The 12,269-nt window shown below is 37.0% G+C and overlaps 1 protein-coding gene across 1 annotated transcript; it reads right to left on the bottom strand.

Annotated features, from left to right (window-relative positions):
• Window positions 1–63: 63 nt before the first annotated feature.
• Window positions 64–4,302, bottom strand: LOC137733821 (disease resistance protein RPV1-like). The gene is made up of 6 exons (XM_068473018.1): window positions 3,581–4,302; window positions 2,059–3,166; window positions 1,492–1,794; window positions 490–1,395; window positions 277–401; window positions 64–158 (listed from the first exon to the last, which is right to left on the bottom strand). The coding sequence occupies exons 1-4, from the start codon at window positions 4,210–4,212 to the stop codon at window positions 628–630; spliced, it is 2,811 nt and encodes a 936-aa protein (XP_068329119.1). The 5' UTR covers window positions 4,213–4,302; the 3' UTR covers window positions 64–158; window positions 277–401; window positions 490–627.
• Window positions 4,303–12,269: the final 7,967 nt, after the last annotated feature.

Here is a 12,269-nt window from a genome sequence, read left to right as displayed (position 1 = left end):
GCAGTAGTTTCATAGCAGTTTTTTTCTGACTTCTTGTACTGGTTTCACACCTGATCATCATTGCTTGTATTCCTATATAAATCCTCCGATTGGGAGATGAAAATATCAAGAAATTAACTCTATTTTGGCAGACATAGATAGCAATATCTTCACAGTTTCTGCACAAGCACAAATCGAAAGTATAAGAAAAAAAAGCAGCACATTAAGCAATTGAAACCCGCCAAACCCGAACGAAAAGACAGGTACCAAATGTATTCCACATGTAGAGATACGTACCTCTCCCTCGCGACAAAATCACAATAAGCAATTGAAGGCCGCCGCATGTGGCGTAGTGACCGATCGATTGCTTCAAAACAGAGCTTCGTATCCATGTGTTTATCAGCACAGTGTACCCAAAACCCCTGAAAATTGTTTCTTTTTTCAGGTAATATAATCACCCAGTTTTGAAATTTAATTCTGAATCAAAAATTGGGTTTCAATTTTGATTACCTGGAATTTGGGGGGTTGGGGCGGAGCTCTGTGATATAGCGTGTAGTCGTCGTGGATGCCGATTATCTTTGTGAGCGTTGTACACGCGTCAAACTTCCACAACGGCCCTGTAACGGATGCCCCCCTATCCATATCTTTCTACTGCATTATCCCACAAGCGTCAAGCTGTACAAGGCTTGGGCACTCACTATACATATCCACAAAGTTGACAGGTAATGGAGAAAGGTTTGGGCACCCAGAGAGATTGAGAGCGTCAAGGTGTGCCAAATTACACAGAGTGTCAGGAAGATGTACAAGGCTTTTGCAGTTTCTCAGATTTAAATATTCAAGCCCCTGAAGCCGTTCAATTGAGGGGGAAAGCTTTTCGATAGATGTTCCATCCAAGTGAAGCTCTCTTAATCCTACCATATTTTCTTCAATGCTTGGAAACACCTCAAATTTTGTGCAATCAGAAAGATAGAGATATTCAAGGGACTTGAGTTTACAAATGTTGCTTGGAAGACTCTTAAGTTCCTTGCAATTGTCCAGGACCAAACAACTCAACCCTGTGAGATTATTAATTGATGAGGGCAGTTCTTTAATTTTTGACCTGGACAAACTAAGCCATGATAGTTCCTCCATAACTTCTGAAATCTCTGGAAACATCTCAAGACTCTGGCAGTTAGAAAGAACAAGGGTTTTGAGAGATTTCATACGCGTGATGCTCGGGAGAATCTTAAGTTCTATGCACCCATGCAGATTCAATAAACCAAGGTTTCTAAGAGTCGAAATAGACGGGTGAACCTCAACTAATCTTATACAATATTGAAGAATTAGCCTCTCAAGATTGGGCATCTCTGTGAAGTCAGGGGTTTCCTTAAGGTATCGACATTCACTTAAATCAATGAACTTCAACTTTTTCAGCTTCTGTTAAAACATCCAGGAAAACATACATTACTTAATAAGACATCTTAGAACCCAAACATTTAGAAGAAACATATACATGTAAATGATTGTACGTACCTGGGTTCCTTCCCAAAGTCGGTCAATGAGACTATTTTGCATATCAAGTTCAACAAGATTTTTGAATTGAAAGTTGGATGGCAAAGACATAAGAGGGCATTTAAGCCAGGAGAGACACCTCAACTCAAGTAACTTGAAGTGCCCAATCAGGTGGTGTTTGCAGTAATCATGTTCAAAAATGGGGTCCTTATGACTGATCTTGAGAAGTCTTAGTTGAGTCATACTAACAAAAGCTTCAGCATTTAAGCATACCCCATCTGAGCACGACAAATCCAGGATTATGCTTTTAACTGCTTTTGTAGCCTGCACAAATCAAAGTAAGGGAAAAAACACAGAACCGTAGTTTACATTATGAAATTAATGCTTTTTTCTTAAGGAGCAGTTTGATAATTATTTCGTTTTTAGTTTTCAACTTTGGTAATTGTTTTCAATTTTCAATTATTAAAAAATGAAAACTAATAATTAAAAATTGAAAACAAAAATGATTATCAAACGGGCCTGAGAAATAGATTTTGATCAAAAGTTGAAGCTTTCTACTAACAATTGCATAAGAAAAATATTTCTCACCGTATTTTGAGTTAGCACATGATGAACATCTTCATAACTCCACAACCTACTTCGTCTCCCAGGCTCTTCGATAGATTCTTGGAGGACGATCTCCCGACCCATTTCCTCTAGTAAATCATGCATCTCCAGTTTCCCCTCCTCTAAGATAGTTATGAGAGCTCGATCGATTAGAACTCTTATACCAGCAAGAGGATAGAAACCACAACTGTCCAGGATTTCGGTTGCATAGTCTTCTTTCATTCCTTTTAAAAAACATGCAATATCTAGAAAGATGTTCTTCTCTTTATGATCTAGTCCATCGAAGCTTGTTCTAAGAACATCATTAATCTTTCTTTGCGGGACTTCCTTTAATTTTTCTAAGACACCTTTCCACTCACGTATGGTTTTGTTATCAAGAAAAGCTCCCAAGACTTTGAGTGCTAGAGGTAGACCTTGAGCATATTTTACGGCACGCCTCGTGAGATCATCATAATCTGTAGTGGGTTGGTTTGTTTTGAAGGCGTACTGCCTAAAGAGTTCTAGAGCTCCGGGATCACTGAAAATCTTGGGCTTATATATCGCATCAGTTCCGCATAGTAATTCCAAATCTCTAGTTGTTATAATAATTCTACTTCCACCACCAAACGAAGAATGTTGCTCTCCAAGTACAGCTTCAATTTGTTCTAATTTGTCCACATCATCAATAACAATAAGGACCTTTCTCTGACCTAGACTATTTAACATCACCTGGAAACCTTTATCCAAAATGTTGGAACTCCCCACCTTGTTGTTTGAGATACTCGATAGAAGTTGTGTCTGCATATGTAGTTGGCCATGCTTCATGAAACCCTCCTTGACATTTTCAAGAAAGCAACAAGCTTCAAATTGACCAGCGATTTCATCACGGACAGCTCTAGCAATGGTTGTTTTGCCTAAACCACCCATACCCCATATTCCAACAACACGAACATCATTCGTTTCAACCCCAGGAGGATGTAATAATAAATGCATTTCATGCATATGAGAATCCATTTCAATCAAACCTTTAGCTTTACTTGATGTTGATGAGATGTGGATCAATTTCCTGTAAACATCTTCTACAATTTCCTCAATAAGCTTTGCATCATCCCTGTCAAATTTTAAAAATATTATAATAGTACCACCACATAATAATTAATGGGTCGTTTTGATAGTTTGTTTTCAATTTTTTTTTTTTAAAATCTAAATTTTGAATTTTAAAATTTTGGCCATGAATTTTTAGTTTCATTAAAACTAGTTATCAAATGAGTTTTTCAATTTTTCTTTCATGGTATATAATAGTCAAAAAAATTATGAGTTAGATCTTGCATATAGAGATCTAATGGGTCTTTACAATTGTTTTGCATAAAACTTGTATTGAGTATTTCATACCATTGTAGCCCCATCACAAGTTTTCATCTATTAATTTCAAATAACTAAAAATTAAAAATTAAAAACTTAAAACAAAAAGTGACGCCTAAACGTGACAAAAATTAATAGGAAAGTAAAGCAAATTATAAATTACTCATAGTTTCGCGAATCCCAGCCGGATAAATTGGTGGCTCCAGTAAGGGCGGACCTCCAGCTCCACACCTCCTCCATGTTGGCGTTAGAATGGCCTTCATGCCGATCAAAAGCTTCGGCGAAACTTCCTCTGAGTTTACGAATATCGGATGGATCGACTTCGTAGAAAATGGGGACCACAATTTGGTTCTTGTTATCGTTGCATTCCAAAATTTCGACGAGTTCCTTCAAGCACCAAGTGGAAGAAGCATGGTTTTGAGAGAAAACTACAATCGAAAGCCTTGACTCTCGAATCGCTGTCAGGAGCTCGGAAAGGCGGTCGCCTTTTCTGAGCTCTTCGGTATCAATGAAGGTGTTGAGTGGTTTCTGACGCAGAGCTCTGTATAGATGGCTGACGAAGCCCCTGCGAGTGTCTTCCCCTCTGAAATTGATGAACACATCGTATTTCCAACGAAGACCAGAGGAGGAGGAGGAGGAGGAAGAAGAAGAAGAAGAAGAAGAAGAAGAAGAAGAGGTGTTGATTGGTTTCTGACGCAGAGCTTTGTAGTGATGGTTGACAAAGCCCCTGACAAAAAGAAGAAGAGGAAGAAGAAGAAGAAGAAGAAGAAGAAGGAAGAAGGAAGAAGAAGCCATTAATCGCACCTGGTCGGCGATGATCGAGCAGCTAAGAGTAAGAGGAATGTTAGAACATCAGTACTCAATTTATCTACAAATTGGATCACCGAAAATGGTCTGGTAGATATGAAGGACAAGGGATAATTACGGTTTGTGTTTTCATATCTTCTTCCAGGAAAATTCAGTGTGAAGGGAAATTTGACTTTGTGGAAATGTGTATGGCCCAAAGCCCAATAGCATTCACTATCCCACGGTTAAAGATTGACCATCTTTCAGTAAAAATCTAAAGTCACCAAATCGAAGACGCAAAACGCGGCGCCGGTGTACTTGCATTTGGATTTTCAAGGAAATTTCGGTGCGAAAGGGATGTGCATAGTTTGGATTTTTTGACCCAATAAAATGCAAAGAAAGGGGTTAAAGTACGATGTTGAATCTACACTTGCCTACCCAACAACATCGTTGTAAGCCGGAAATATATCACAATCTTCCTATTCACATGAAAAGTGAGTTAGGGTGATCGGAAATATCCTCGGTTAAGTGTAAGCATCTCACATGTGTCATATCCAACAACCAACGGAACCATATAAAGATCATATATTTAAAAACTATTCATATATTTAAAGATCATACATGAGTAACATATATTTAAAGACCATATATGAGTTACATATATCCAATGGAATCATATGTAAGTTGCATATTCTTTTTCTTCTCCTGCAATAACTTGTACTAGCACATGCAAGAGTTACATACAAGTACATGAATCATATTCAGAAGAAAAAAAATGAAAAAATTGAACTATGTCAGTAGTCGCAGAGTGATTACTGACTGTCCTAAAGAAACTCTTCAACCCCGCGTCCTGCTCTTACATACCGGTATATTGCGAGTGCTTCTTCCATGATCTTAGCTTGAGCCAGCAATTCAGCTCTTATTCCCTGAAAGATAGTCTCTGAGTGCAGAGTCACCATAACCTTGCTCAACTTCTCGTACACACTCTGGGATCATATCCAGCAGAAGCAACCAACAGAAGCCCAATGTGATCGCTTCAATTTCCATCCTGATTAAGTGAAAGAGAGCATGAGCACACGAACATGGAAAACCAAAGAATTGTGTTCAGCATTTTGTCAAACTGTCGGCTGTTGCACAAGCACTATGACGTGATAATCATGAGAAAATAAAATATAGAAAGCAAAACTACACATCCAAGTTTTAATCCAAAGAACTCTCACTTGGTAATCCAAAGCCAATTGATTACCATTCTGTTAGTCCAGAAACACTCAACTTATCTTTACACTCAACTTATCCAACTATTTTACAATGTTACGAAAGACTACCACTACTACTTTACAGGTGAAACAATAAAAAGGTAGAAAAACAAACATGAATCACTAGATTCACTACAACTGACATACCGAGTAATCTAACAGTAAGTATCAACAAGACCAATCCAACGGTATCACAGAGCATATAATGGAGCTTTCAGTAAGGTAACAATGGAGGTCACTATCATCTTTTTCGAGGAAGCATCAGTGAACAAAAGCTCTGAAATATGATCACCACAATACTAAAAGTTTTTGTGATAAGGAGGGTCAAGGGTCTTTGTACTAATACAATTCCCTTCTTTCCAATTGCTGGAACCCAAGCGTTAATGAATGGTTCACTTGGGGTTTTGGCGTTTTGGGGTTGTTGGCGTTTTGGGGTGTGCTCGCAGTGGATTGAGTAGTGGCAACTTATTCGTTCGGTGGAATTGTGAGTGACTGAGAGAGACAGACATTGGTTGCCGAGGGGACTTTGAGTATTTGGGGAGAAGTCGAGGAGTGTCAGGCAAAGCTTTGTTAACATATGTCCTCTACCAATAAATGGAGAAATTGGCCAGACAGAGGTGTAATATATGAAATCTAGACTGGCTGAATGGCGAAGAAATCCAATAAGCGAGAAAGGCTGTGTAGCAGCTCTTGTTTGTTGTATTGAATACCATGGTTTCACTCAGCGAGAAAGGCTTCATTTCTCTTTGATTTCCTTCACAGGAAAAGGTGCTTAAAACTTTAGAACTACCTAAGCTACTGATGAATGCAGAGTGTGCTGATCATGCATATGACAAGCAATTGAAAAGCCCATCATTATTTATACCCCACTTATGCTTCAAAATTAATCTAATCTAGACTAATATAGTCATTTGGACATTAATACAAATTCAGAGGGCTCATTCACTGAAATTTGCAGATATAGAAATGTTAAGATAAGGAAATGTTAAGTAAGTTGTGAATTTGCTTGATTATAGTCACGAATAGGATGCAATTCTCAACTAGCATCTTCTAGGCCCGGAAAGGCCAGATAACCGTAGTTTGCCTCCAATTGTCTCCTGTTAAAAAAAAAAAACAAAACAAAACAAAAACAAAAGTGATTAGAGGAAAAATCCAAATGTGAAGGGATAATTAAAAACAATTATTCAAGATCGGCAGTAAATGATTCAACCATTTACAATATTCGAACTTAAGACCACAATCTATTAAATCTTATATTGACTATTAAGCGGTGCTCTAACATAATTCTTAGAAATTTCAAAAAGACATATAGAGGTGGATTATTATTATTATTTTATTTAATTCGACGGTACAAGAGAATTTTATTGACCATATTTAGGCTCCACCGCTAAAACTATTGCAAAATGCGCATTAGGATTAAAGTTGTAGCATAAAGTAATTACCCTGTGAACTCCGTCCTTCCACGCCAAGCCTCCAAACTGAGTCTGATATGTTGCTGCTGGTTAGATGCTTGTCCCCTGCATGCTACAGAATCACAAGAGCGAGCTTACAAAACTGCAGTTTTTACTGAATAGTTATTGCAAATTGAAAATACAGGTTGGTGCCAGCAAGCAATTACCAATGTAATTTTTGTCGCAACCGCTAGGACTAATAGGAATGAAATTTCCCGGTGATCAACAAGTAGGACCATGGCATGCCAGCACGTGAAGAAACTGCTTCTCGGTTAAACGAGATGCTCAGATTTGACTTAGTGGAATGGGCCATAATGCACAAGTGTTATTTGGAAAGCCCACGAGCATTCACTATTCGACCATAATTATCTCGTCTTCTCTTAATAATTTCGGATATGACACATTTAAGATGACTTTTTCAAACGCATTTTTTATGCCTAATTTTTAATACCACCATATCCTATCATGGTAAATCCATATAACTATATAATAGCAACAAAGCCTCTGGAATATCAAATGCATTACTTTACATAGAAAATTTGTTTATTCAAAAGCATTAATAAAACACATATAGAATCAATTCATGCCAAAAAGGAAATTTTTTTTTTTTTTATTTTCGTATCTTCTTTCAAGAAATTTCAGTGTAAAAGAAATCTGTGCACTTTGGTTTTGACCTAAAAAAATGTGAAGAAAGTGTCAAAGTACTATGTTGAATCTACACTTGCCTACCCAACAACTTCTTTGTAAACTGGAAATATATCCCGATCTCCCTATTTACATTAAGAGTGAGTTAGAGTGAATAGAAATATTGCTAGTTAAGTGTAAGTATCTCACATATGTACCATATCCAATAACATCATCTGCGTAAAACAAGAGATTAATAGTTGTTTGGCTTCTAATTTGATGTTGCTGTAGCAACGGTACTACTCTGAAATCTTTGATGTATATGATTTTAGCCACAAAACTACTAGAACTTCACAAATTGCTTGTGAAATAAAAAAATATTGACTAGATTTGAACTTGCATAATCTACCTTTCCACTACACGTATTTGTTTCGCTAGTGTTCTAAGGTTGGAACAAAACTTGAACATCGCAGCAAGAAGCAGAGGAGGCTAATGAGTTGTATTTTAAAAAGGTCAAATCAGATTAATGGTTTCCGTAGTGATATGGTATTCGAAAGATAGTCCTCATAGTAAAAGAAATAGGATTCAAATTAACTCTCGTGATGAAGATTGTTAGCAAATTTGATCCAAAAGTTAAATTTTCAGTCAAACGTCAACTGGATGGAAGGATAAAAAAATAAAAAAAAAATAAAAAAATTGGGTCCACGTACTGAAGTCACGTGTTAGCGTGCATCGGAACATTTGTTTATTATCAATATGATATAAACCCAACCGGATTCAAATCCTCTTTGCAAGGATCCTAGGAATACATTAGTTATGTCCATTCATTTTACATTGGACGATCACTTTTCTTCAGGTACGTTTAATTTTAAATAAAAAAAAAATTAAAATGATTGATATGATTTATGGATCCCTGAGATCCTCACAAAGAGGATCCGGAGAGGATCCAAATTCGATATAAATAGGCACCCAAAATAATGGCGGTGGTTGTGTTTAGAGAAGACTAGTCTTCATGCACGTGCTCACGCGAGTGCAGAATATATTTTTTTAATCACGGCGTGCTACGTGAGACTTACACGTTTTAAATGTAGTATTATCCGCGTGTGAAAGACCTTTTTTTATAACCGGTGAGCATATACATAAGACATTTTTTGAATCACGGCGTGCTACAAGCGGCTTAAACATTTTAAATCTATTATTATACGCATGTGAAAGACTTTTTTTATGATTGGCACTACACCGTGTTAAGATATTTTGAACATGTTTAAAAATAGAGAAAATAATATTTAATAAGCAACTGATTGAATCACATTATTGCTACCTATTGTGAGGTACTAATTTTATAAATAAATAAAAAACACTATACAAAAGTAATTAATTATTAAAAAACACTGTTTATATGATGAAAATACCCTTGCATTATTTGGTTCATTATTTTGAATTGCTTTTGAACATTTTTGTTTAGGGAGCATTTCTATCCTAAATTTTTTGGTGAAGCCGTGATCCCAAAAGTGCCTCCTGACTTTATATATAAAGATATATGTATGGAAAAATGGCGGTGGTAGTGAACGGATGATGTTGAAATATCAAAACCCAAGTCAATGGAGCTCCTTCAGTAAATGAAAACAAAAATTTATAATATAATAAGGTTCACATATGGACTTGAAAAAAGACATACCACCGGCAGGGAAGGTGCAGTGAAAGAGAGAGGAAATGAAGAAAGAAGCGAACGCGAAAGGACAAATACTATACAATAGATTATAACAATTATTATTCAATTATCAATAATGCATAGGTTGAAATGTGAAAGTATATGAGAGATAGCATGACAACAACCACACAATAAATAAAAGTGATTGGAGAAACAGTTATTCAATATCTGCATTAAATCATTGAGCCATTTTCAAGATTCGAACTTAAAACCATAATCTATTAAATCATTGTATTAAATATTAAATGGTGCTCTAATATAATTCTTAGGAATTTCAAGGAAGCATATGGGGGACTTTTCTTTTTCTTAATTCGGCAGTACAAGGGAGTTTTATTGCCCGTTGATTTTATTTTGTTTATAATTTCATATGAGGATAAATTGGTACAAAAGAAAAATAAAAGTAAATTCGTATTGTTGGATGATGGGCTTTGGTTGCACTCTCCTTCGGCATAAGTAATTAGTGGGTCGGAAAGTTAGGCCCTTAAGATGATTCATATTAGCCCAAATGTTAATGGTTTGGCCTGCTGTAGGTCAATTTCACAATTAGGGACATTGCGTATGGGAGAAACTTTTGAGTATAAACTTCCGTAGCACGTTACTTGTGCGCCTAAGATACATACACGGGGATATATTGCATTCCAAAGCATCGGATCAAGTTTAATTTAAATTATTTTTGTGATTTTTCTCCTTTTTTTTTTTTTTTTTTTTTTTTGTTGTTTTTTATCTTTTTTTTTTTTAGTTTGATGCATTCACAACGAATGACCTTTTACAATAGTGGTGAAAAGGAGTGAGCTTTTACATGACGGCGTGAGTTTAAACTCCGTTATATCTAATCTAACAAAATCTATGTTTTGACAAACAAAAAAAAAAAGTTTGGTGCGTTCACTCTTTCTTTTTCCCACTATTTCTTGAAGATTAATGGCCGGATTATTTGAACTTGGTAATTCCAATGCTTCTGCTTCAAAGGCGCAGATTGGCGCTATTACAAGCAAGTTGTTAGTCTAGAATGGGAGAATAGCAACACAAAAGATATGCTCCATATCTGCAGTTCCTGGTCATCCCACCATCTCTTATCCTTAAGGAGTCCATTTTCTAGAGTTCGTGCAAGAACAAGCAAACATGGTGAATGCTTATATATGTAACGCGTTCCAGTAATGATCCATATTCTAACACTTATAATCAGGGACGGAGGAGGCACCTCAATTTGTCATGAAACAATATTCAGAATGTGCAAAATTCTCCCCCAAGTTTCATGGCTCAAGAGAAGAAAGTGAATTTGGAAGATGCTCTTGCTCGGTCGACCATGTCTACCACTCAATTCATGAACGAAACGAAAATGCAGTTGCCAAATCAGCAAACTTCTTTTTGTAATTTGGAGGAGCAAGTTGGCCACATTGCCGTGTATATAACAAGATAGAAGACCCTTATTATTTAGGGAAAACTAACGAAAATAGCTTAAAAATTTTGAGTTTTAACGATAAAGACAACATAAAGGTTAAGTGAATAATATCAGGATTGACTTTTTAGTATAAAAATATAATTTTTTCTTAAAACGAACAGTACTGCAGATTTTTTGTTAAAACTCTCCATCATTTATTGTATCTAACCGTGAAATGCACAAATTCAAAAAAGCACCCTTTTTTACGACTGTCTTCAGAAGGGCCATTTATAAATTTCGTGTAGGCCTCAAAATCTCAGATACGACCTGCTCTCTCTCTCGTTAAGTCCTCCTTCTCCGCTTTCCCAGTTACTCCCGTCCGCTGTTGGTGGTTGTGCTATCTGCGAAAGCCAAGCCGATTTGTGATGCGCAGTGGCTGACTGTGAATTCAATTCAAGTCCCCGATGAAGCCTATTTTGGGAGAATCATGGTGTTCAGATTTGACATCCATTGCATTAACTGCTCTGCCGAATCGCCATCAAAACCGATCCCCCAGAAACTCCTACGCTGTCGAGTCCGGCACTACCAGGAAGCTTGAGTCGTGGCCGGGAGCGGCGGTGAGGTTGAGGAAGAGGACGTGGAGAGGAAGAGGACGAGGGCGGGTGAATCATGTGAAGTGGTTGGAGTACGGGAGGGATGAAAATCATGTGAAATGTGAAATGGGCAATACCATCAGTCCCGTTTGAACAAAAGTAGGTACCTTTTAATCTCGGAATCAAAAGCGTTCCTACATTCCTCTGATCAGGCAAAAGCATTAAACGATTAAGCAACCCGCACAAAGTATAAATCGGAGACTCATATGCTTTGTTGGAGTTGGAATCAAAAGCGTTTCTGTAGGGAGATGTTGTTGGTATATGGTCCAGCCCATGATGAATGTTCTAGATTATTTTAGTAAGTGAAGTGGCTGGAGCATGCTAGACAATTCTAGCATTTTATTAAGTTGGTGGAAGAAGATAAAGAGTAGTAGCTTCCTTGATTGAAAATGGAAGGATCTAGAAGCTACAATGCCCACCTATAAATAGGTGTGTGGGTGTTGCTACAATAGTATAGAGTAGAAAGGGATCAAGTCCAAAACTAAGAGTTCCACTCCAATAGTGTGAGTTAGAGTGTTCCACTACACATTGTGTGAGTGAAGTTTAGAGTGATAGAAAGTGTGTGTTATACTTTCTTTTATCTATCAAACTTTGTCTTTGATTTGGTAAGACTACTCTTGTTGTACTCATCATTTTCATATAGTGAAGATGAATCGTTGTTGCATGGACGTAAGCATAAATTGCCGAACCACGTAAATTCTTGGTGTCCATTTTCTACTTTACTTTGTGCATTCTCTATCTTGTAGTACCGACATTCCTAACAGATGTTTCCAACTCCAACAAAGCATATGAGTCTACAACTGTTGCCTTTTATCAAGCAACCCGCACAAAGTATAAATCGGCATTGACTTACTGCCTCGCCAATAGAGGATGAAAACCGCCATCAATCGCAAGCTGCAAATCAAAGTGAAATATTACTTTTGGATCAACAAAATGAATAAAAGTTGGTTTGTTAGGAATGAACACAGAGACCACAGAAGATGACAGAGATAA

The sequence above is a fragment of the Pyrus communis genome, chromosome 5 (assembly GCF_963583255.1).
Source record: "Pyrus communis chromosome 5, drPyrComm1.1, whole genome shotgun sequence".
Lineage (NCBI taxonomy): Eukaryota > Viridiplantae > Streptophyta > Magnoliopsida > Rosales > Rosaceae > Pyrus > Pyrus communis.
Note: the sequence above shows the minus strand (reverse complement) of the source record. Positions and strands in the feature narration are given on the sequence as shown.